Genomic DNA, 26,846 nt, shown 5'->3' with positions numbered 1-26,846 from the left:
CTAACAAAAACTCAGATCAAATAATTTCAAGACAGGTCAGGTCAGGCTTCATCACGTCAAACCAGGTTATGTCAAGTCAGAACAGATTAGTTCTGCAAGCACAAGCCTAACCAGGCCAAGGAAAATCAGTTCAGTCAAAGTCAAGTCAGGTTAAAGCAAGTCAGGTTAAAGCAAGTCAGGTCGAGGCAAGTCAGGTCAAAGCAAGTCAGGTCAGGGAAAGTCAAATCGGGGAAAGTGAAATCGGGGAAAGTCAAGTCGGGAAAAGTCAGGTCGGGAAAAATCAGGTCAGGGCAAGTTAAGTATGACCAGGGCAAGTCAGGTCAGGGCAAGGCAAGTCAGTGAACGTCATATGATGTCAATGGAAATCAGGTCAGGGTAAGTTAAGTTAGGTCAAGCCAAATTAACTGAAAGGCAAGTCAGGTCAAGGCACTTCAGGTCAGAGCAGGTCAGGTCAGGTCAGGGCAAGTCAGTTTATGAATTTGATTACAATTACTTTCAAACTAGCTCTTAAAACATAAAAAATACATAATAGATCTGTTTGTATTTAATTTTGTTACAATTTTGAATCTTTTTTCTTCTGAAATTTTAAAATATTTTTAGGAGGAAAAAGTCTGTGCATTTGGTGAGTCTTATAAATTGATGAGCCCCGCCCACCCGTCCCTTATTTTCTTAGAAGGTATGTCATTCGCCAAAATCATTCTTTCAAGATCTTTCAAGACAAGTGACCCCTAAGATCCTTTCACATATTTTAAACGACACAAGGGGCTCCCAAAATTGTTTCAAACTCTTTACGAAATAAAACACAAAGGGACCCAAAGATTGTTATTTACCAAAATCAGACTTACCAAATACTAGCCCCGCCCAGCCGCCCTCTATTTTCTTAGGGGGTTTGTCATTTGACAAAGTGACTCCTATTTAACCAAGTACTAGCCCCGCCCACCCACCCATATTTTCTTAGAGGATGTCATTTGCCAAAATCAGACTTATCTTACCAAATACTAGCCCCGCCCACCCGCCCTCTATTTTCTTACGGTATATGTCATTTGCCAAAGTGAGTCTTATCTAACCAAGTACTTCATTGGTTAACTTACAAGACCAAATTTTTCGATTTCCCGATTTTTGATTTAAAATTTTTCGGTATCAAAATTTTTCAATTTTTAAAATCGATTTTTTTTTATTTTTCAGTTTTTCCATTTCACGATTTATCGAGATTTCAATATTTCGATTTTTTAATTTTAGATTTTGCGCTATTTCGATTTTACGGTGTTTCAGTTCTTCAATTTTTCTAGGTTTCGATTTTTCGATTTCTCGGTTTTCGATTTTTGGACTTTTTCGACTTTGATATTTAGATCCTCCGATTTTCCAGTTTTTTGATATTTCGATTTTCGATTTTTCAATATTCCGATTCTTCAATAATCGAATTTTTGGATTCAATTTTCCAATTTTTCAACTTTTCCAGTTTTAGCTGTTTCAATTTTTCGGTTCTTCGATATGTACATTTTACAATTTTTCGAATTTTTAGAATGTTAATTTTGCAATTTTTTGGTTTTTTAAATATTTCCTGTTTTTCTATAACTTCTTTTTTTTTTAATTTTACATTTTTTTTATTTAAAATTTTTAATTTTTTGACGTTTCGAGTTTTCGATTTCTCGGTTTTCGATTTTTGGATCTCTCGATTTTCCAGTTTTTCGATTTTCAATTTTTCGATTTCAGTTTTGGAATTCTCTAATTATTCAACTTTTCGATTTTGAAATTGCGGAATTTTCTATTCTTCGATGTTTCGATTTTTCAATTTTTAAATTCGATTTTTTATTTTTCAGTTTTTCCATTTCACGATTTATCGAGATTTCGATGTTTCGATTTTTTAATTTTAGAATTTGGGCTATTTCGATTTTACGGTGTTTCAGTTCTTCAATTTTTCTAGGTTTCGATTTTTCGATTTCTCGGTTTTCGATTTTTGGACTTTTTCGACTTTGATATTTAGATCCTCCGATTTTCCAGTTTTTTGATATTTCGATTTTCGATTTTTCAGTATTCCGATTCTTCAATAATCGAATTTTTGGATTCTTCAATTTTCCAATTTTTCAACTTTTCCAGATTTTGCTGTTTCAATTTTTCGGTTCTTCGATATGTACATTTTACATTTTTTCGAATTTTTAAACTGTTGATTTTGCAATTTTTCCGTTTTTTAAATATTTCCTGTTTTTCGAATTACCTCTTTTTTTAATTTTTCATTTTTCTTATTTAAAAATTTTAACTTTTCGATTTTGGGCTATTCGATTTATAGGTGTTTCAGTTCTCCAATTTTTCGATGTTTCAATTTTTCGATTTCTCGGTTTTCGATTTTCAGATCTTTCGATTTTCCAGATTTTCGATGTTTCGATTTTCAATTTTTCGATTTCAGTTTTGGAATTTTTCAATTTCTCGACTTTACAGTTTTTCGATTCTTGAATTGTCCAATTTTTCGATTCTCCAATTATTCAACTTTTCAACTTTTCGATTTTTTGATTTTTTGGTTTTTAAATTGAAATGTTGTTAAAAGGAGAAAGAGGACAAAGAGAGGACAAAGACTACTAAGGTTTTCACATATTTCAAAATACACAAGAAGCTCCCTAGCTTCATTAAAATTTTTTCAGAAATAAAACACCGAGATCTTTTCAGTATTATTTTAACAAGTACTAGCCCCGCCCACCCGCCCCTTATTTTCTTAGAAGATATATCATTTGCCAAAATCAGACTTATCTTACCAAATACTAGCCCCGCCCACCCGCCCTCTATTTTCTTAGGGGGTATATCATTTGCCAAAGTGAGTCTTATCTAACCAAGTACTAGCCCCGCCCACCCACCCCCTATTTTCTTAGAGGATATGTCATTTGCCAAAATCCGACTTATCTTACCAAATACTCAGGGCAAGTCCGGTCAGAGAAAGTCAGATCAGAGCAAGTCAAGTCAGGTCAAGGCAAGTCAGGTCAGGACAGTCAAATCAAGTCAGGGCAAGAGAGGTCAAGTCAAGTCAGATCAGGGCAAGTCGGGTCAGGTAAACGCAAGTCAGATGAAGTCAGGGAGGAGCAGATTAAGTCAACTTGTCAAAAAATTGTTAAAAAGTACCTTATGTTGTTACTCTACAAAATGTAGGTGTTTCAAGAACTTAAAGCTCCTAATGATGAAAACACAATTTATTCTAACTGATTTAATCAATTTTTTTTTTGCTAATAAAGCCTGTTTTCATCTATCAGAGTATGTAAACTTCAAAATATGAAATTTTTTATTGGTCAGATATTCTTCTAAACTACCGGACCGATTGTTGTCAATTTTTTACATATATGTATTAGGACTATCGTGTAGATGGCAAAACTCTAACCAAAATTTTTTTGATGATCCCCATCGTCATCTCCAACTTCCAAAATAGTAAATATTATTTAAATTTAACCTTGCAATCGTTTTAAGGCTATCGGAAAAAAAAGAAAAAACGAACTTTTCTAATGCAAGATCTAGAGTACAACAAAAGTACAAGTATCAAGACCTTGATAGTCTAAAAACACAACGAAAATTTTTTCCTATTGACAAAATAATCTTAACACTATCAATCTTTATAAGACCACCCACGTCCAACAGTATCAGTTCACTTACGCACTTGCAACGCAAACACAGCTAACAACCAAAATGAAAAACGTTCTATTGATTGCCTTTTTTGCCACACTTTCGTCGTCTTGGGCGAATTTTCTAACCACCGAATTCATCCAATCCATCAACGAAAAACAAACCACGTGGAAAGCTGGAAGGAATTTTCCAGAAGATACACCGATAGAGCAGCTCAGGCGTCTAAATGGAGCACGTAGTGACAATCTCACTGACGTCCCAATCAAAATCCATGTAGTGAACCCTGACGATATTCCAGAGTTTTTCGACTCCAGAGAACAGTGGCCGAATTGTGACTCCATCAAGACTATCAGAGACCAAGGACAATGTGGATCGTGCTGGGTGAGACTATAATTAAAGTCTTCGAGTGTCTTAGAGACAATTTCAGGCATTTGCTGCTTCCCAAACTATAACCGATAGACAATGCATTGCCACAAATGGTACAGTCGAGTTTGAGTTTTCGCCTGAAGAGTTAATTTCGTGTTGTCTGGACTGTGGCGATGGGTGCGACGGGGGTTACCATTACAAGGCTTTCGAGTACTGGATCTCTGAAGGGCTAGTTTCAGGAGGGGACTATAATTCGAACGAAGGGTGCCAACCTTACGTCGAGGAAGCGTACAAAAAAGGGGTCACCCCTCAATGTCAAACCCAGTGTGTGGGTTCGTATGATGGTACCTACACTCAAGACAAACACTTTGGGCTAAATCGTTACCGGATTGATAAAGACGTGCCACAAATTCAAACCGAAATTATGACTAATGGACCCTTGGATGGTGGTTTTGCGGTTCACGATGACTTTTTTAGCTACAAGTCGGGTGAGTTGTGAAGAACTGAAAGGTCGATGATTCAAGTTTTATGTGTAGGGGTTTATCAATACACCTCTGGAAAGTTCGCTGGTTCACACAATGTCAAGATTGTGGGGTGGGGAACCGAAGACGGGACTCCTTATTGGCTGGTTGCTAACTCGTGGGGTGCTGGATGGGGCGACCTGGAAGGATTTTTCAAAATTCTGAGAGGCGAGAACCATTGTGGTGTTGAAGGCGACATTCTCGCTGGAGAACCAAAAATCTAACCTAAATTGTCTGAACTTTTGTACTGCTTTTAATAAATAATAAGTGTGTCGATATTCCATCGTGGTATTGAATTCCCCACAACCCAAAAACTATTAGCCCTCTCTCCCTCTTCTGTCTAAAAAGATAAGTTGCCTATCATTTCTCCAGCGAACAATTTTTGCCGCTTTCACTTCCACATTAACTCCAGATATTGGATTGGAAGTGCGTTCGCTCAGAAAATATGCTCCGATTCGACCCACCGAGATTAAAAAGCAGACAAAGCTCCAAGAAACATCACTCATCAAGTCCCGATACACTCGCTCACACATTCCCCGAATCGAACATCCCCCATAATTAAAATAAAATTTTCCCTGCAAGCAATCGATTTCCACTTCTCGGAAAATTCATGCCGCTAATCGAGCAACAAAACCACCGTAATTCCGAAAATAGTGTTCTTTGTGTAGCTCAAATATAGAAACGTCAACCTCCACCGAATGAATCATTAAAAAGTCCTTTGTTTGTTTCTTTTCGCGTCTTCGTATAAATAAACACCCAGCTTGTGGTCAATGAAACGTTCGAAATTGAAGCCTTTGGACTAATTGAAGCGTTAAACGCCGCTTTTTGTAATTAGGGGCATCGGACCTTCAAGTTCAAGGTTCGCAGGACTGTCTGGATTGAGTCCGCAGTATCGGGGCTAAACAAACTGAAATAATTCATCGCTATCGCAAAAAAGTAATGATAGACTGGTTCGGGCCGAGGATAATTTATTATAGATAATTCTAGTTCGCCGTTAATCTTCGGGAATTTATAGTTGTGGGTTTAAGTTTTTTGGATTATGGGGTGTCGTCGGTATGCAAATGACGTGCAAACAGGGGAATGAAGTGGTCTCGAAAGGCTTGTTTCCGCGATTTTGGCGAGTTAAACAATTAAAATTGTGGATGTGTGGGAGGGTATTTACACACCTAATTTGTAATTAGCTGTTCGTGGAAGCACTCTTTGTTGGGCGAGATAATGAATATATCGTTGCAAATTTTGATGCAAATCATGCATTCGCTTGATTAAATTTGTGCTTTTATGGCATATCGGACTCCAATTAGGGGTGTTTACATGACAGCGGTGTTCCGTGGAAAGTAAACATTGAGCTTTTTTCTGAAATTTATTGTGCATTTATTATGACACTTTAAACTTTCTAAAATTAATTTTGTTTTTAAAATTAAAAAAAAATGTGTACTCTATTACTATGAAATCAAGATTTTTCAAAATGAGAAAATTTAATATTTTTGAGAGTTGAAGATTTTACAGATGGCTTTGTTTTGAGATAAAAACTTTGAATTTTTTTATGAAAGACTTTATTTCTGCGAAAATTTCGACGTTGAAGGAAAAAACGCAAAGCTGATTCATACACCACAAGTATAGGAGTACATTGTTATACGACATTTAAAACATTCTAAGATAGAATTCTTTGAGAGGGCGTCGTCAAATTGTTAGTGAGGATGATTGGCTAAATTTTGGTTAGCGTTTTAGCATTTACATGATATTCCACACATATATACAAAATTTGACAACAATCGGTCCAGTAATTTAGAAGATAATGTTTCATAAAAATTGATACAGACGACAGAAAGACGGAAACAGAAGATCACTTTTTTCGTACTCTAGGGGCATGAAACGTCGAAAAAACATTAAAATAACAATTCGTTAGATGGGCTCGTTTACTATACTTCCTGAGCTTACGCTCGTTAAGTAATAAAGGGAACATTTTTCTATTTTCTCGATTTTCCGATTTAAGATATTGTTTAATTTTAGATGTTTCGTTTTTTTGATGTTAAATTTTTCAATTTTTCCATTTTAAGTTTTCGATTTTGAGCTTTTTCGATTTTTCGGTGTTTCGGTATTTCAATTTTTCGATGTTTTGATTTTTAAAGAGCTTGATTTTTCGATTTTCGGCATTTAGACTTTTGGATTTTTAGATTTTAAAGTTTTTTGATGTTTCAATTTTTCAATTTTGCGATTTCCCAAATTTTTGTCATTTCAGTTTTGGAATTTTTAATTTCTCGATTTTTCAGTATTCAGATTTTTCAATTATCCAATTTTTGGATTCATCAATTTTCATTTTTTCAAATTTTCGATTTTCCGCTTTAAATTTTTCAATTTTCAAGTTCTTCGAAATGTACATTTAACAATATTCCAAAATTTTAAAAAGGTGATTTTTCAGTTTTTTGAGTTTTCAATTTTTCGATTTTTTAAATATCCCCTCATACGAATTTCATAATTTTCAGACTTCGATTTTTCAGTTCTTTGATATTTCCACTTTTCAGTACATATTTCGAATTTTTTGTTACCTATAGATTTTTTTTTATTTTTTAGTTTTTCCATTTCTCGATTTATTGATATTTCGAGTTTCGATCTTTCGTTTGTTCTTCCTAATATTTCGATTTTCCCGTTTTTCGAATTATCGATTTTTTTTTAACTTAAAACTTTTCATTTTTCATTAATTTCAAATTTTTAAATTTCCGATTTTGGGGTATCTCGATTTCTCAGTGTTTCAGTTCTTAAGTTTTTCTATGTTTCGATTTTTCGATTTCTCGGTTTTCGATTTTTGGACTTAGATCTTTGAATTTTTCGATTTAAGTAATAGAATTTTTCATTTTCTCGATTTTTCAGGACCCCACTTCTTCAATTACCCAATTTCTGGATTCTTCAATTTCTAATGTTTCAACTTTTTGATTTTTAAAGGATTTCTCGATTTCACGATTCTCCCATTTTTCGATTTTTCATTGCTAAATTTTATTATTTTTCGAATTTCGTTGTTTCCATTTTTCAGTTCTTCCAGATGTACATTTTACAATTTTTCGATTTTAAATATGTATTCCCGTTCTCGAATTTCAAAATTTTGAAACTTCAATTTTTCAGTTCTTCGACAGTTGTATTTTTCAACATTTCGAATTTTTTATTTTCGATTTTTCAGTTTTTTGATGTTTCGCTTTCTCCATCTTTTGATCTTTCGATTTCAATCAATCAATCAAGCGATCAATCAATCAATACTTCATTGGTTAACTTACAAGACCAAATTTTTCGATTTCCCGATTTTTAGATTTAAAATTTTTAAATTCGATTTTTTTTTTTTGTTTTTCAGTTTTTCGATTTCTCGATTTATCGAAATTTTCTTTGTTCCGATCTTTGGATTGCTCTTCCCGATTAGTCGATTTAACTCTTTTTCCAATTATTATCGATTTTTTTTATTTCAAATTTTTAATTTTTTTTATTTTATTTTTTTTAATTTTCAATTTTGGGCTTTTTCGATTTCACGTCGTTTCAGTTCTTCAATTTTTCTGTTCCGATTTTTCGATTTCTCGGTTTTCGATTTTTGGATTTTTTGGACTTTCGATTTTTAGATCTTCCGATTTTCCAGTTTTTTGATGTTGGATTTTCAATTTCTCGATTTTAGTTTTGTAATTTTTCATTTTCTCGATTTTTCAGTATTCCGATCCTTCAATTATCGAATTTTTGGATTCTTCAATTTTCCAATTTTTCAACTTTTCCGATTTTTGCTGTTTCAATTTTTCAGTTCTTCGATATGTACATTTTACAATTTTTTGAATTTTTAAAATGTTGATTTTTCAGTTATTTGATTTTTCAATTTTTCGGTTTTTCAAATATTTCCTGTTTTTCGAATTACCTCTTTTTTTATTTAAAATTTTTCATTTTTTTATTTAAAATTTTTAACTTTTCGATTTTGGGCTATTCGATTTCTCGGTGCTTCAATTTTTCGATTTCTCGGTTTTCGGACTTTTTGACTTTTCGATTATTATTAGATCTTTCGATTTTCAGTTTTTCGATTTCAATTTAATTTCAAGTTTTTCATTTTGGGCTATTTCGATTTCTCGGTGTTTCAGTTCTTCAATTTTTCGATGATTCGATTTTTCCATTTCTCGGTTTTCGATTTTTACATGTTTCGATTTTCCAGTTTTTCGATGTTTCCATTTTTAATTTTTCGATTTCAGCTTTGGAAGTTTTCAATTTCTCGATTTTACTGTTTTTTGATTCTTGAATTGTCCAATTTTTCGATTCTCCAATTATTCAACTTTTCAACTTTTCGATTTTTTAAATTCTAGATTTCTGGATTACCCGATTTTTCGTTTTTTTGATTTTTCGATTTTTCAGTTCTTCGATCTTTTAGTTGTTCGATATGTATATTTTACGATTTTTTGAATTTTTAATTTTTTTATTTTTCAGGTTTTTGGTTTTTTCAATTTTTTAAATATTTTTTTTTCGAATTTAAAAATTTTGAGACTTCGATTTTTCAGTTCTTCGATATTTCTACTTTTCAATATTTCGATCTTTCAACTTCAATCAATCGATCAATCACTCAATTTTTCGACTTTTAGACTCGATTTTTTTTTAATTGTCAGTTTTTCGATTTCTGGATTTATTGAGAATTCAAGTTTCGATCTGTCGATTGTTCTTCTGGATTTTTCGATTTTGCAGTTTATCGAATTATCGATTTTTGGTGTAAAATATTTCATTTTTTTATTTCAAATTTTTCACTTTTCGATTTCTCCGCATTTCAGTTCGTCAATTTTTCGATGTTTCGATTTTTCGATTTTTGGATTTTTTGAATTTTCGATTGTTAGATCCTCCAATTTCCATATTTATCGATCTTTCGATTTTCAATTTTTCGATTTCAGTTCTTCGATTCTTGAATAGCCCAATTTTTCGATTCTCCAATTATTCAACTTTACAACTTTTCGATTTTTTAAATAGTAGAGTTTTTGATTCTTCGATTTTTCGGTTTTTCAGTTCTTCGATTTTTCAGTTGTTCCATATACCTATATATTTTACAATTTTTTGAATTTTCAGTTTTTCGATTTTTTAAATTTTCCATTTTTCGGTTTTTAAATTTTTCGATTTTCGGCCTTTTAACTTTCGGATTTTTCGATTTTTCGATTTTCAAAGGTTTTCGATGTTCCGATTTTTCAATTTTGCGATTTCCCAACTTTATGTCGTTTTGGAATTTTTCAATTTCTCGATTTTTCAGTATTCCGATTTTTCAATTATCCAATCTTTGGTTCTTCAATTTTCCAATTTTTCAACTTTTCGATTTTTAAAGGAATTTTAGATTTCTCGATTCTTCGATTTTTCAATTTTCCGATTTTTGCTATTTCAATTTTTCAGTTCTTAGATATAACATTTTATAATTTCGCGAATTTTTAAAATGTTGATTTTTCAGTTCTTTGTTTTTTCAATTTTTCGACTTTTTAAATACGTATTCCCTTTGGCGAATTTCAAAATTTTGACATTTCGAATTTTCAGTCCTTGGATATTTCTAATTTTTTATTTTAGATTTTTAAGTTTTTTTTAATGTTTCGCTTTCTGCATATTTCGATCTTTCAACTTCAGTCAATAGATCAATAAAGTCCAAATTTTTCGATTTCCCGATTTTTCAATTCCACATTTTTCAGTTTTTCAAAATTTTCGATTTTTAATTCGATTTTTTTTTATTTTTCAGTTTTTCGACTTCTCGATTTATCGAGATTTCGATCTTTCGATTGTTCTTCCCGATTTTTCGATTTTCATGTTTTTCAAAATTATCGATTTTTGTTAATTGCAAATTTTTAATTTTTTTTATTTAAAATTTTGAACGTTTCGATTTTGTGCTACTCGATTTTTCGGTGTTTCAGTTCTTCAACTTTTCGATGTTTCGGGTTTTAAATCTTTAAATTTTCCAGTTTTTCGATGTTTGATTTTTAATTTTTCTATTTCAGTTTTGGAATTCTCAATTTTTCGATTCTACGATTTTTGGATTCTTGAATTGTCCGATTGTTCGATATCCATATTTTACAATTTTAAAAATTTTTAAATTTTTGATTTTTTAGTCTTTTGATTTTTCAATTGTTCGATTTTTTAAATTTTCCATTTTTCGGTTTTTAAATTTTTCGATTTTCGGCCATTTAACTTTTGGATTTTTAGATTTTTCGATTTTCAAAGGTTTTCGATGTTTCGATTTTTCAATTTTGCGATTTCCCAACTTTATGTCGTTTTGGAATTTTTCAATTTCTCGACTTTTCAGTATTCCGATTTTTCAATTATCCAATCTTTGGTTCTTCAATTTTCCAATTTTTCAATTTTCCGATTTTTGCTATTTCAATTTTTCAGTTCTTTTTACGATTTTGTGAATTTTTAAAATGTTGATTTTTCAGTTCTTTGTTTTTTCAATTTTTCGACTTTTTCAATATGTATTCCCTTTGGCGAATTTCAAAATTTTCACATTTCGAATTTTCAGTCCTTGGATATTTCTAATTTTTTATTTTAGATTTTTAAGTTTTTTTTAATGTTTCGCTTTCTCCATATTTCGATCTTTCAACTTCAATCAATAGATCAATAAAGTCCAAATTTTTCGATTTCCCGATTTTTCAATTCCATATTTTTCAGTTTTTCAATTTTTTCGATTTTTAATTCGATTTTTTTTTATTTTTCAGTTTTTCGACTTCTCGATTTATCAAGATTTCGATCTTTCGATTGTTCTTCCCGATTTTTCGATTTTCATGTTTTTCAAAATTATCGATTTTTATTAATTTTAAATTTTTAATTTTTTTTATTTAAAATTTTTAACATTTCTATTTCAGTTTTGGAATTTTCAATTTTTCGATTCTACGATTTTTGGATTCTTGAATTGTCCAATTGTTCGATATCCATATTTTACAATTTTTAAAATTTTTAAATTTTTGATTTTTTAGTTCTTTGATTTTTCAATTTTTCGATTTTTTATGTTAAATGAATTAATTTTAAGTTTTTTAATTTTTCGATTTTGGCTTCTTGCGATTTCTTTATTGCAATTTTTGTTTTGTGGTAAGCTCTATAAAGTAAAAACCAGCGGGTGTAAATTCCAAAAGGACGTAGTCCACACTAGTACGAACAATGTAAAACATATTTGAAGCAGATAACCAACGAAAAACAAATGACCTCTCAGTAATAATAACTTACTTAACTTCAAGTGTTCATGTTTATGTAGCCGAAGAATGTCACGTAGAAATCTGTTAGATTTGAATGAGTTTGTGTCCTCAAAGCAGGGTACTAAGTGTTTAATAAAGCCACAATCGAACAAAATCTTCTAAATATTTTTATTATTATAATGCTTATTTTATCATTGTGAAATAAAAACATGCGTATTCTCACATTTTCGAGGAAATACTCCTAAAATACATACAAAATTCGACAACAATCAGGCAGTAGTTTCGAAAATTACGCGAAAAAAACAATGCATACCATTGAAGAAAAATCTACGCCGGAGACCCGCGAATCTAAACTTGGCCACAAGTTGTTTCCTTTGTTATTATTATTAAACATTTCGCGCAAATTTGTTTTTCTTTTAAATGCTAAAATTGGAAAACAAGGCTGAATTCCGAGAACAAAGTCGGACTAAGACGAAATTCCGGAATGACAATGAAAAAACGAAACCGCGGACGAATTAAAGGCGATTTTAATTACGGAAATCCTTGGAAATCGTGCGGTTTGTCTTTCTAGAGGGAACAAAGTTCACACTATTTCAGACTGGGAAAACCTCATTGATTATGAGTAAGGTTCAAACCCGACTTAAAAACCTGTTATAGTTCGACTAGAGATATAGTGAGAAAAATTTTTACGAGTTGGTCACAATGTTTTTTTTTTTTTGATTTAATAAAATTTTAGACAAAACTAAGGTGTGTGAGGCTTACGATATAATCTTATCAGAACGGAAATATTCAACAAAAAGTAAACAATGTAGTACAACCTACGTCCGATACTTGTTAGCGCGAAATCAAACCGCTGACGGAAACCCATTATCAAATCTATTCTTTATTATTATTACAGATAATGCACACATTCTCAGAAGTGTTTCCGTTTCCGATTATCTTTCCAAAAACCAAAAATATGGAATCCAGTTTGGCGTTTTTTTCACAAATATTAAAAAACAAACCTCGATTCCTAAAATAAACTCAACTCTCGTCTTACAACAATAAGAAAGCAAAACTGCAAACCAATTAAAAGTTCTTTAAATTGTGCGAATCCATTAAACACGTTCGCTTTCCTCTTTCCAGACAGCGCAAACTTCGCACTACTCTCCGGAAAAATCCGCTTTCCTTTGAGCAACGCACAACCGTTTCATATTCAGTGCGCCTGCACTTTTTCCATACCTTAAAAAGCCCACCAAGTTAATCAAACTTTTACCAAGCTCTCAAGCACAAGAATATTTTTTTTTATTCGTGCAACTCTTTCAATATTCCTGTCGTCCTTTTCAAGACTCCTCCGAGAATTCCTTTATCTCCCCTCGAGGGAAAAAACGAAAACTTGGATACACAAACTAATTTTCTAGACATGTCTTTCGCAAAAAAGCGCCCTAAAAGCACAACATCATTACAGATATTAAGCACATCCGTCCAGTGCAAAAAAGTCATTACCACATTCATTGCGCGCGTTAAAACCTTCATTAACATAAATCAATTTTCATGGTGTCTTGGGTCCAGGGTCGCTTTATGCACTAGACTGGTCAATTTTTTTCAGTTCGAGGGGGAAAGCTTGCGCACGACAAAACGGAAAAGGGTGATAATTGGCGCTTAATTAAAAAGGAATCGATTCGGGGGAATTCGTTTTGTTTTAGTCGGGCTACTTAAAAGTCAATTTATTTTCGCGAATTTCCAACTGTCGGACGCAAAAATAACAGCGGCATGAGATGTTCCAGGTGAAATACTAGCAGCAATATTAACTTCCGTCAGAAATAAACTGGTTATATAACCATTAAAGTTCAGTGTGAAATACCCATTATATTTACAAACAGAGTAAAGACGTAAACACGGTTTTGGCACCGGCCCCACGACCGTTATTTTCGTAAGGATCCGAATTATTTTCGACGGGCCGAGAGTATTTTTTCACCGCCATTATCGACGCTCCGGACTCATTTCACGCCCAATTTCAAACAAAAACGAGAGCTTGGGTGATAGCGTCGTACATTAATTCAAACTTAGCTTTTATTATTATTTGATAGACATAGAAGTCGTTTTTTACTTGCCGAGCGTAAGCTAAGCAAGTATTGTAATCGAGTCCAACGGGCGACTGGCAACTTTCATGTTTTTTTGACGTTTCATGACCCCTTTCATTTCCGCCGTTCCAAATTTCGGTGTTTTCATATGGAACGATCCAGAATATACACCGAACATGACTTTCGCAGGTGTTCGGTGAACCGCGCTCCATTGCTTTGGTCTAGTTATTATTATATTTAGTTCGTTTTAAGTGATTTTTATGCTACCTCAAATATTTTGCGCATCATGGGAACCCGCCATGTGGCGGATATTATAACAATATAACTTATTAAACTTTCGTAATTATGGATGCGGTTATTATGTGATTACTTTAATTTTCGAAACGAGCGCAATAATTTTAATAGTCGCGAGGGTCGGGGGCGGCGCGCTCTTAAACGCCGGCCCCGCTCGCGGCTCCCTCAATTATTCAGCGCACTTCAGGCAGTCGGCGGCGAAAAACACCACCATGCGAACGCCGAAATTCGTGCCAACAAACGTTTTTACCGCGTACATAAATCCTTAATGTGTTTTATTTAAAAGCGCACGTCGAGATGATAAACCTCCCGAAGTTTGTATTTTTTCGGCGGCTTCGATCCGAAGTTTTATTGTAGCCTTCGAGCTTTCGGCGTACTCGGGATATTTTGCGAACTTTCGCATTAAAAACCGGCGAAAATTCGAGATATTCTCCCCGCGGACGCAAACATGATAAAACGGACGAAATTCCACCTCGATTTCCCTTCCATTTAACTTAATTCCGTCCGAAAATCGCCAGACGACGGAAAAACACCGGATTCTTCCGGGATTGGATCGCAGACGGCGGAGGCGGTCACGTGGATAACGCGATTGGGTTAGGTCGCAGACCCGCCGAAAAAACCCAGATGGTACCGTTAGCGGGGTCAGTCACATCGCGATTCGCAGACCGAGTGACAAATGCAAGACGGTGATGGGTTGTTTCGAAAATTTTTCGCAAATTATTGGGATAATGGTATAATGATGAAAATTGAATTTCCCTCGCCCGTGAAGTGCAGGCCAACAAATCCCGCGAACCTCACGAAAGTCAAAAAATCAAAAATTTAAAAAACCGAAAAATCGAAGTCCGAAAATTCGAAAAATCGGAAGTCAAAAAATGAAAGTATAAAAAAAATTGAAAATTTCGGGAATTGGAAAATAAAAAAAATAACTGAGATATTAAAAACTTGAAAAATTGACAAATTTAAAAATCCAAACTTGAAAAACTGGAAAAAATCAATCGAAAAATTGGAAAACTCCAAAACTGAAATGACTGAAAAATTGAAAAATCGAAAAGCCGAAATACCGAGAAATTGAAGAATTGAAAAATCGAAACATCGAAAAAATTAAAATTTTGATAAAAATTGAAAATTTGGAAAATTTATACTTAAAATCAATCAAAAATTTTAACATACGAAATATTGAAAAACTGAAAAATCTAAAATTTTAAAACAATTCAAAACCGGAAAATTTTTTAAACTGAAAAATTGAAAAATCAAAAAATTCATCATTTTTAACAGTTTTTCGATTTTTCGTTCCTTCAATTTGTGAATTGGATTTTTTCTGGTTTTCATTTTAAAAATGTAGTAATAAGGTTTGAAATATTCCATTTTTTATGATTATACGATTTTAGAATTTTTCCAATTTTCTACTATTGGATTTTAAAACTTTCGCAATTTATTCGAATTTTCAAGTTTTCAATTATTCAGTTTTTCATTTCTTCATTTTTCAATTTCCAATTTTTCGTTTTATTTTCTTTAGCTTTTCAATTTTCGGTTTTGCAAATTCTGATTTTATAATTGTTTTCTGTATTTTTTTAGTTTTTAGATTTTTCAATTTTCCGATTCGCGATTATTGGATTCTTTAATTTTTCGATTTTACACAATTTTAGATTTTTTAATTTTTCGTTTCTCGGAATTTCAATTTTTCCGTTCTTCGATTGTAAAGCTTTAAAAAAAAATCATTTTTCAATTATTAGATTTTAAAACTTTTTCATTTCTTCGATTTTTTGATTCTTCAATTTTAAATTTCTTCAAATTTTCGATTTGCAATTTTTCGTTTGGGGTTTAATATGTTTAGTTCCTCGATATTTAATTTTTCAATTTTTCAATTTTACAATTTTTGGGTTTTCCAATTTTTCGATACACTAATTTTTTTGGATTTTTAAGTTTCTCAATTTTTTATTTACATAGTTTTTCAATTTTCACTTTCAATTTTTCGTTTTTTCAGCTTTCCGATTTTTTTTATCGATTGTTCCAGTATTCCCTTTATGAAGTTTTCGAATCAAAAAAATTACAAAAATTACAAAATTTTAAAATTGAAAAATCAAAAAACAACGAAAAAGTATAAAATGAAGGCTTTGAAAAATCGAAAAATCGGAAATCAAGAACTTGAAAAATTGAAGAATTGAGAATTTCAACAATCGAAAGAATAAATATTGAGAAACTCAAAAATCGAAAAAGTGCAAAATCAAAAAAACCAAAAATGTATTGTAAAATCGAAATATTGAATATTAAAGAAATCGGAAAATTTGGTACCTGGAAATCCAAAAATTGCAAAACTGAATAAACGAAAAATTATAAAATCGAAAGAAACACTGAAAAAACTAAAGGAAAAAAAACGAAAAATTGGGATATAAAATCGAGAGAATGAAAATGAAAAAATGGGGAAAATTAAAAATAAAAATCAAGAATTTGAAAAATCGAAAAATAAAAAATTGTATCTAATATCAAAAAATTGCAAAAAACTATGAAACTGAAACATCGAAAAATTGAAAAAATGAAAAATGGAGAAATCAAAAGAGCCGAAAATAGAAAAACTGAAAACTTTGATAAAAATTGAAAATTTAGAAAATTAATACCTAAAATCAATTAACTCGAAAAATCGAACAATCGGAAAACTGAACAATCAAAAATTTTAACATACGGGATATTGAAAAACTAAAAAATCTACAATTTTAAAATAACTCAAAAACCGGAAAATTTTTAAAATTGAAAAATAAAAAAATTGGAATATCATTTTTATTTAGTTTTTCGATTTTTCAGTTTTTCGTTCCTTCAATTTTTGAATTGGAATTTTTCTAGTTTTCATTTTAAAAATGTAATAATAAGGTTTGAAATATTCCAATTTTGTAATTTTACGATTTTAGAATTTTTCCAATTTTCATCTATTGGATTTTAAAACTTTCGCAATTTATTTGACTTTTCAAGTTTTCAATTCTTCAGTTTTTCAATTCTTCATTTTTCAATTTCCAATTTTTCGTTTTATTTTCTTTAGTTTCTCAATTTTCGGTTTTGCAAATTCTGATTTTATAATTGGAATTTTTTTAGTTTTTAGATTTTTCAATTTTCCGATTCGCAATTGTTAATTCTTTAATTTTTCATTTTTTCGATTTTAGATTTTTCAGTTTCACAATTTTTCAATTTTGTGATTATTTTTTTGTGGAATGTGAAATTTTTTAATTTTTGGAATTTTTAATTATTCGGTTTTGAGTTTTTCGATTTTACAATTTTAGATTTTTTAATTTTTCGTTTCTCGGAATTTCAATTTTTTCTTTCTTCACTTTTAAAGCTTTAGAAAATTCTATTTTTCAATTATTGGATTTTAAAACTTTTTCATTTCTTCCAAAAAAAAATCCATTTTTCAATTATTGGAGTTTAAAACTTTTTCATTTCTTCGATTTTTCGATTCTCCAATTTTAAATTTCTTCAAATTTTCGATTTGCAATTTTTGTTTGGGGTTTAATATGTTCAGTTTCTCAATATTTAATTTTTCAATTTTTCAATTTTACAAATTTTGGGTTTTCCCATTTTTCGATACATTATTTATTAGATTCTTAAGTTTCTCAATTTTTATTTACATAGCTTTTCAATTTTCACTTTCAATTTTCCTTTTTTCAGTTTTTCGATTTTTTTTATCGATTTTTTCATTATTCCCTTTATGAAGTTTTCGAATCAAAAAAAAATTACAAAATTTTAAAATTGAAAAATAAAAAAAAACAACGAAAAAGTATAAAATGAAGGCGAAAAAACGAAAAATGTATTGCACAATCGACATATTGAAAATTAAAGAAATCGGAAAATCTGGTAACTGGGAATCCAAAAATTGCAAAACTCAATAAACGAAAAACTATAAAATCAAAAGAAACACTGAAAAAATTGAAGGAAAGAAAACGAAAAATTGGGATATAAAATCGAGAAAATGAAAATTAAAAAATGGGGAAAATTAAAAATAAAAAATTGTATCTATAATCAAAAAATTGCAAAATCAAAAAACTGAAAAAAACGAAATGCAGAAAACTGAAAAAATTAACGTTGAAAAAGAGAAAAATTATCAAACTGAAACATTGAAAAATTGAAAAATTGAAAAATTGAAAAACTGAAAAATGGAGAAATCAAAAGAATCGAAAATAGAAAAATTGAAAACTTTAATTAAATTGGAAATTTGGAAAATTTATACTTAAACTCGAAAAATCGAACAATCGGAAAATTGAACAACCAAAAATTTTAACACACGAAATATTGAAAAACTGAAAAATCTAAAATTTTAAAATAATTCAAAAACCAGAAAAATTTTTAAATTGAAAAATTGAAAAATCAAAAAATTGGAATATCATTTTTATTCAGTTTTTCGATTTTTCAATTTTTCGTTCCTTCAATTTTTGAAATGGAATTTTTCTAGTTTTCATTTTAAAAATGTAATAATAAGGTTTGAAATATTCCATTTTTGTAATTTTACGATTTTAGAATTTTTTCAAATTTCAACTATTGGATTTTAAAACTTTCGCAGTTTATTTGACTTTTCAAGAACTTGAAAAATTGAAGAATTGAAAATTTCAAAAATCGAAAGATTAAATATTGAGAAACTCACAAATCGACAAAGTGCAAAAACGAAAAAGCGAAAAATTATAAAATCGAAAGAAACACTGAAAAAATTGAAGGAGAAAAAAACGAAAAATTGGGATATAAAATCGAGAAAATGAAAATTAAAAAATGGGGAAAATTAAAAACAAAAATCAAGGATTTGAAAAAGTGAGAAACTGAAAAATCGAAAAACAAAAAAGTGTATCTAATATCAAAAAACAGAAAAATTATGAAACTGAAACATTGAAAAATTGAAAAATGAAAGAAAATTAAAACATGAAAAATTGTAAAATCGAAAAAAAAGTAGGGCACGTATATCAATTTGGATAGATGCAATGTAATACTAATAATAACAGTACTGTATTTCCAGATTTTCGGGAAAATTCATTCATTAAATTTTTTGAGTCACCTGTGTAAGTAATTCTAAAAACTAACTACAGTATGGAGTCACGATATTCTGCATAATACAAAATTTTGGGATGACGTCATCAACCTTTTGGGAGGCAATAAACGGATAAATTTGATTAACGATTTACCACGATTATGATACACTCGGTTTTGCAGTTTTAAAGTTAAATTCCAAAAGGTTGATATACAATTTTGATTTTTTTTTCGAAAAATCTCGATGTCTACGGTAAAAACTCAACCCGGGTTCATACATCACAAGGACGGGAGTATCTTATTTTATAAAATTTAAAAAAATATATTGTAAATTTAGGAGACTGTGTCCAACAAAAATTGATACAGACGACAGACAGACAGACAAACGGAAACGGGGGACCGCTTTTTTCCCACTCTAGAGGTCACGAAACGTCGCAAAAACATGAAAACACCGCTTACGCTCAGAAAATCACTATAACAAACCGGAATACACGGACTTGGTTTACCGAACTCCCGCAAAAGTCATGTTCGGTGTATATTGGTGTAGAACAAGTTCTTGACGAATCCGGCGGCCGCTTTGTGCGGTTACGTGCCAACGATAATGAAACCGCTAACGAGCCCAATTAGAATTTTCACAAAGGCCCGTCGAACGCTGAAATAGTGGAAACGGACTCGGCGATAATCGTTTGATGGCATTTTAATTCGCCTTACGTCATGTAATTAGCGTGATTTACAATTACGACGAGAAACGTCGTATTTTTAGAGACAACGGAGTCGGTTTTACGCTCGTTTTGACACGGGCTGCCATTGTTCCGGGTGGAGGACGTTGCCTTGAAAATCTAACGGATTTGCGACGATTTTGGTCGTGCTTTGTTTTACGGAAGGCTATTTTGGCGCTAGCTGCCGTTTTAAAAATTAAGCGAATTAAGAGTCGTCCTGGAAAGGCCGTTAAAGTTTTGGCGTGAATATAAACGAAGTAATTTACAGTCGCACAAAGTAGTCGCTTGAAAAATGGACTTGTCATGAACTATGGACGGATAATGAGAAATTCATGCAGCGTGTGTGATGCAGATTTTGTTTTTGTGTTGTGGGTGGTTTTTGCTAATTTGCGTCTGCGAATTATCGCATCGTCTTCCAAATTAGTCGCCTTTCAATGCTATTATTCAAATATCGAAGGAAAGAAAATTTCAAGTCGTAGACTTTGACCACAATCGCACCTTACGACGGCACCTCTTCAATCACCCACAAATTGCGCCATTAAAATTTTATTCACGCCACAAACCTTCCGTTCCGCCGCCTCCACCTGCCGAAAATAGCCTAGGTGACGCCGATTCGGGGTGTCACTCTCCAACCTAAATTACTGAACAATGAACCGAAATTTCATGAATGAACATTACCTATTGATTATGGCGGTTTCAACGATTCAGTGTCACGGTCAGCTAGCCCTAATAAAGTCGACTAAACCTCTCGAGGAATTCCCCGGCAGCGAAATTTCGAATGAATAATGAAAATTTAAGCTCGAACAAAGTCCGAAAGTTGGAGAATTACTCGAGTCGATATTCTGGGAGTGCGAGATAATTAATCATTTGTATGGAACCGGTAGTTTCCCGAACAATCGGCCCCGGGTAAGAGGAATAGGAATTGTTTCTATTCGAATGTAATTTCTGGGTGTTAAAAATGGAGAGATGTGGCCAACGACCACTAAATTTATTCTAATGTAAATAGCGATTTATCAGACGTGTTTATTTATCTGGATGTGTTTTAATCTCAAAACGCGCTGCTTCTAGGAATATCTGCGCGATTATCGAGAATGTACGAACACGTGATCCGATCGATTTGTCGCCAATCGAGATTACCGATTTGTAATCGGAATGTACGTACACTCGTGAAAATTGCTTAAAAAATGTTGCACCTTTGAAAACCGCGATTTTAAAGAAAGTTTTTAAGATATATATATCGACCAACATCTGCGCTAACAACTCAGTTCCGATTTCCAACTATTTCTCCCCAATTTGTATATGCGTTGTAGAAAGTTGCCTTAAAATCTTCCAATTAATTTGTCACATCAACAATAATGATTCCCTTGGGATTGTTAAAGCTTACCTTGAAAATTTTCCACACTTTGAAAATGATAATTTTAAACAACATTTTCAAGATATATATCTCGACCAGCATCTGTGTTAAGTACTCTATTCCCATTTTCAACTATTTATAGATTTAGAGGTATAGAAGCTGTAACCGTGAAAAGTTCGCGCCAACACCTAAATTGTCACATCCAGGGAACACAGTAGTTCAAAACGGTAAGGTCATTTTAAAATTGTCAAGAGTTTCAAAATAAATTTAAAAAATTTTTCACGATGTATACCTCGACCAGCACTCTACTCCCATTTTCTATTATTTATAGACTTTCGAAGACGTCTAGACTCTCGCTGCGAAAAGTTGGTTCCCCACAGCTAATTTATTCCACCCAATGAACGCAATCTGTAACACTTCCATCTACTACAGTGGTTCCAGAAAATTGCCTTTAAAATTTACACTGCTTTTAAACAACATTTCCACAATTTATATTTCGGCCAGCATCTGAGTTAAGCACTCAACTCTCACTTTATAGTATTTATAGTTATAAAATCAGAAAATTGGAAAACCGAAAAATTGAAAAATGAAAACTAGAACAGATTGTATCTTGTAAAATCAAATAAATACAAAAGTTTTAAAATTCAATAATTGAATTTAAAACTAAAATCGTAACATTGCAAAAGTGAAATATTTCAAAACTTATTATTACTATTACATATATGCATATTATTATTTATTATGAATGAAATGAAAACTATAAAAATTACAATTCAAAAATTAAAGAAACGAAAAATTGAAAAAATGAAAAACTGTAAACGAAAAAATAAAAAAAATTATTATGCGATCACAATATTGTAAAACTGCAAACTGAAAAAATAAAGGAAAATACAAAACGGAAACGAAACATTGGAAAGCGAAAAAATGAAAAAGTTTTAAAAACTAATAAGTGAAAAATGGAAATATTCTAAACTCGTAAAATTGAAAAAGTGGGATATTTTCAAAATTATTATTAACACACATTTAAAATAATAACTAGAAAAATTGCAAATCAACATTGAAGAAACGAAAAACTGAAAAATCATTAAACTAAAATTGAAAACATGAAAAATAAAAAATCTAAAAAATGCAAATCGAAAAATTGAAAAATCCAAAAATTGTAAAATTTCGCACTGAAGAAAGAAAAATAAAATTAGAACACTAAAATATGATCCGATTTTTGAATTGTTTTTCTTCATTTTTTCAAGTACTTCAATTACAATGTTTAGAATTTTCAAAATTTTCATTTTATCATTTTCGTTTTTTCATTGTTTAATTTTCAATTTCACAATTTTTTTATTCAAAAGTTCAAAAGTAGAAAAATTGAGAAATCTAAAAGTTAATGATCGATAAAATAAAAAATCGAGAAAAATCGAAAACTGAAAAAAAAGCGAACAATTAAAAATCGAAGAACTGAAGAAGTGAAAAATTGAAATCGAAAACAGAAAAACCAAAAACCAAAAAGTTTAAAATCGAAAAAAATTAAAGAATCGAAATATTGGAAAACCCAAAATTTGAAAATCGACAAATTATAACATGTAATAGACTCGTCAAAATTATAATTTTTGAACTGTTTTTCTTCATTTTTTCAAGTACTTCACTTACAATGTTTAGAATTTTCAAAATTTTCATTTCATCATTTTCGTTTTTTCATTGTTTAATTTTCAATTTCACAATTTTTTTATTCAAAAGTTCAAAAGTAGAAAAATTAAAAAATCTAAAAATTAATGATCGATAAAATAAAAAATCGAGAAAAATCGAAAACTGAAGAAAAAACGAACAATTAAAAATCGAAGAACTGAAGAAGTGAAAAATTGAAATCGAAAAAAGAAAAACCAAAAACCAAAAAGTTTAAAATCGAAAAAAATTAAAGAATCGGAATATTGGAAAACCCAAAATTTGAAAATCGACAAATTATAACATGTAATAGACTCGTCAAAATTATAAAGTCGAAAAATTGTAGCAATGAAAAACCGAAATTTTGAAAAACTGAACATCGAGAAACTGAAAAACTAAAAACCAAGAGTGAAAAATCGAATAAATGAAAACGTTTTAAAAAGCAATATTTGCAAAATGGAAAAAAGTGTAAAATTATAATTATCATGTATTTAAAATGAAAACTTGAAAAAGGGTAAATCAAAAACTGAAGAAACAAAAAATTGGAAAATCAAAAATTGAGAAACCGAAAAATTAAAAAATCTAAAACTGAAAAAAACGAAAAACTGAAAAAATTTTAATTTAAAAATTTTGAAATCGGTACATTCAAACACCGAAAATTGAAAATATAAAGAAAATAAAAAACCGAAACGAAAAAATGGAAATCGAAAAAATGAAGAAATGAAAAACTGAAGAATCGAAAACTTGAAAAAGTTTTAAAAGCCAATAGCTGCAAAATGAGAACGAGAAAAATTGCAAATCAAAATTCAAGAAAAATAAAATTGAAAAATCATGAAACTGAAAAATCCAAAAAATTGACAAAATGAAAACTAAAAAATCCGTAACATAATACGATTTTTAATTTTTTTTCATCATCAGTTTTTCAAGTTCTTGATTTCCAATTTTTAGAATTTTCAAAGTTTTTAGTTTATAGTTTTTCGTGTTCTATTTTTTATTTTTCAATTTCACAATTTTGCAAATTTTACATTTTTTTATTCAAAACTGGAAAAATTGAAAAATCTAAAATTTATTGATCGATAAAATAAAAATCGAGAAAAATCAAAAAACTGCAAAAAAACGAAAAAATGGAAAAACGAAAAATTTAAAATCGAAGAACTGAAGAAGTGAAAAATTGAAATCGAAAATTGAAAAACTAAAAAATCAAGAAACTTTAAAATCGAAAAAAATTAACAAATCGATAAATTTGAAAACCCAAAAATTATAAAATCGACAAATTACATATAATAAAATCGTCAAAATTGTAGCATCGAAAAACCGAAAAATTGAAAAACTGCACATCGAGAAACTGAAAAATTAATATATTCCAAAGTCGTAGAATTGAAAAATCATGAAACTGAAAAATCTAAAATTGAAAAAATGAAAAATAAAAAATCTAAAAATTTCAAATCGAAAAATTGAAAAATTTCGCACTAAAGAAAGAAAAATCATGAAATCAGAACATTAAAATGTCTTATGATTCTAAAATTTTTCTTTCCTTCAGTTTTTCAAGTTCTTATTTTAAATTTTTAGAATTTTCTAAGTTTTCATTTTATACTTATCGTTCTTCCATTTTTGATTTTTCAATTTCTGATTCAAAAGTAGAAAAATTGAAAAATCCAAAAATTAATGATCAGTAAAATAAAAAATCGAAAAACAGCGAAACTGGAAAACCCAAAAAATGTAAAATCGCCAAAATTATAAAGTCAAAAAATTAAAGCAAAAGAAATAAATGAAAAAGTTTTAAAAAGCAGTATTTGGAAAAAGAAAAAATATGTAATTATTAGTAGGTACTTATTTAAAATGAAAACTAGAAAAAGTTATATATAAGTAATCGAAAATAAAAATCCAAACGAAAAAACCAAAAGATGAAAAATGAAAACCTGAAAATCGAAAAACCGAAGAAACGAAAAATGTGAATTGAAAATTGAAAAACCAAGAATCAAGAAACTTCAAAATCGAAAATAAAGTCGAAAAATTGTAACATTGGAAGAACGAAAAATTGAAAAACTAAACCAAAAGACTGAAAGATTGAATAAATGAAAAGGTTTTAAAAAGCAATATTTGAAAATAGGAAAAAAAATCTTGGACACTCTGAAAACAGCGCTTTTAAACATTTTCCAATTTTTAAATTTTTCAAAGATTTCATTTTGTCTTTTTTCGTTTTTTGATTTTTGATTTTTCAATTTAACAATTTTGCAAGTTTTCCATTTTTTGATTCGAAAAGTTGAAACAGAGAAATTGAAAAATCTGAAAAAAGTGATCGATAAAATAAAACTGAGAAAAATCGAAGAACCGAAGAAACGAAAAACTGAAATTGAAAATTGAAAAACTAAAAATCAAGAAACTAAAACATCGAAAAACTTTAAGTATCGAAAAATTGGAAAACCCAAAAATTCTAAAATCGACAAATTATAGTAGAATTGTCTTATAATTATAATTTTATAAAGTCAAAAAATTGAAACAAAAGACCAAAAAATTAAACGAAGACTGAAAAATTGAATAAACGAAAAAGTTTTAAAAAGCAAATTTGAAAAACGGGAAAAAAATGATAGCAATTAGTACATACCTATTTAAAATGAAAACTAGAAAAAGTGCAAAACAAAAATTGAAGGAACCAAAAATTGATAAAATCAAAAATTGAAAAAACGAAAATTTAAAAAATCTAAAATTGAAAAATCTAAAATTTAAAAATTTCAAGTTGAAGAAAATAAAAATTTAAAAATCAGAATATAGAAAGAACACAGAAAATAAAAATCCAACGGAAAAAACCAAAAAAATTAAAAAACGAAAAACTGAAAATTGAAAAACCAAAGAAACGAAAATTTTGAATTGAAAATTGAAAAACTAAGAATCAAGAAACTTCAAAATCGAAAAAATTTAATGAATCGAAAAATTGGAAAACCTGAAAATTGTAAAATTGACAAATTATAAAGTCGAATAATTGTAACATTGGAAGAACGAAAAATGAAAAACTGAATATCGAAAAACTGAAAAATTAAAATTCAAAAGATCGAAAAATCGAATAATTCAAAAAATGAAAACTAGAAAAAGCGCAAATCAAAAATTGAAAGAACAAAATTTGAAAAAACGGAAAATTTAAAAACCAAAAATTGAAAATTTTCAAGTCCGGAACACTTTTCGGTCAGATATTTAAAAACAGTAAATCCATTGAGATTGTTAGTGTTTCAACATAGTTTTAACAAATTCTACTTCTTAATATAGGTATATCTGTTGTTCCAAACGTTGCCTTCAAAATCTTGACACTATGAAAACAGTGCTTTTAAACAACATTTTCACAATTTATACATAGACCAGCAATTAAATTATTAACAGTGATTTATCACACCTAGTAACAACATAGAACACTTTCACCCTAAATGCATATAGTGTATAACGCAGACGCTGGTCGACACTATAAATTTCGACCATCATCTGCGTCAAGCACTCATCTACCATTTTCACGAACTTACACTCTCCAAGACCCCGCAGGTCGTTTCCCCACAGCTACTTTATCAAACCTGGCGAATGCAATTCAAACCCCCCCCCCCTCCTCCCTCCGGCTGCATTGCAGCGCACACCTCCTGAATAACAAACAGTTGTGCCTTCTTCGGTTGCAATATTCATAAAGTTGCAGCTGTTTGGCGAATAGAGCAGTCACGAATGCCCACAACTTTCGGAACTGTTCAGTTATGTCAGCCTAATGGTGTTCCTAATGTGATTTAACACCTGCACCGTGAGGATATTCAGCGTAATATGTTACATACCGCCGAGTTTACCAAGGGTTCAGTTGGCTGTGCTTCAGACGAGGGGCACCGCCACACCGCGTCTGAGTGAAGTTCCGATTTCAAAGTTTGCTTAGAAAAAAACCGAGAGGACTGGCGTCGGAGGACGCAATTCGAGTTGCATATATGCGGGCGCGTGAAATTTCCTAGATCATATGGCCTAGATATTTTCTCGGGAGATAGCAAATCCCATTCACGTTCGGCCGGCGATTCGAGATCTATCGCGATATTTCCTATATAAAAAGGTGCAAAAACCTGTTCGCAGCCTCGCGAATCAATAGCAATATTTTATCGGCT

General features: G+C 30.4%; 2 protein-coding genes across 5 annotated transcripts in view; one reads left to right on the top strand and one right to left on the bottom strand.

Annotated features, from left to right (window-relative positions):
* LOC135132453 (protein yippee-like 2) overlaps window positions 1–26,846 on the bottom strand; it is a 235,654-nt gene that overhangs the window by 167,512 nt on the left and 41,296 nt on the right. The gene's annotated exons all lie outside the window — the stretch shown is intronic.
* LOC135132788 (cathepsin B-like) lies at window positions 3,651–4,732 on the top strand. Its single transcript, XM_064060986.1, has 3 exons — window positions 3,651–3,981; window positions 4,028–4,454; window positions 4,503–4,732. The coding sequence occupies exons 1-3, from the start codon at window positions 3,664–3,666 to the stop codon at window positions 4,709–4,711; spliced, it is 954 nt and encodes a 317-aa protein (XP_063917056.1). The 5' UTR covers window positions 3,651–3,663; the 3' UTR covers window positions 4,712–4,732.

The sequence above is a fragment of the Zophobas morio genome, unplaced genomic scaffold, assembly GCF_036711695.1.
Source record: "Zophobas morio isolate AGI-343-1 ecotype UQ-CSIRO unplaced genomic scaffold, CSIRO_AGI_Zmor_V1 ptg000021l, whole genome shotgun sequence".
NCBI lineage: Eukaryota > Metazoa > Arthropoda > Insecta > Coleoptera > Tenebrionidae > Zophobas > Zophobas morio.
Note: the sequence above shows the minus strand (reverse complement) of the source record. Positions and strands in the feature narration are given on the sequence as shown.

Bases quoted from the DNA above. Each gene is read 5' to 3' on its own strand.
- LOC135132788 (XM_064060986.1), top strand. From the start codon at position 3,664: ATGAAAAACGTTCTATTGATTGCCTTTTTTGCCACACTTTCGTCGTCT. The intron at 3,982-4,027 runs GTGAGACTATAA...AGACAATTTCAG, and splicing joins GACAATGTGGATCGTGCTGG to GCATTTGCTGCTTCCCAAAC. The intron at 4,455-4,502 runs GTGAGTTGTGAA...TTTTATGTGTAG, and splicing joins CTTTTTTAGCTACAAGTCGG to GGGTTTATCAATACACCTCT.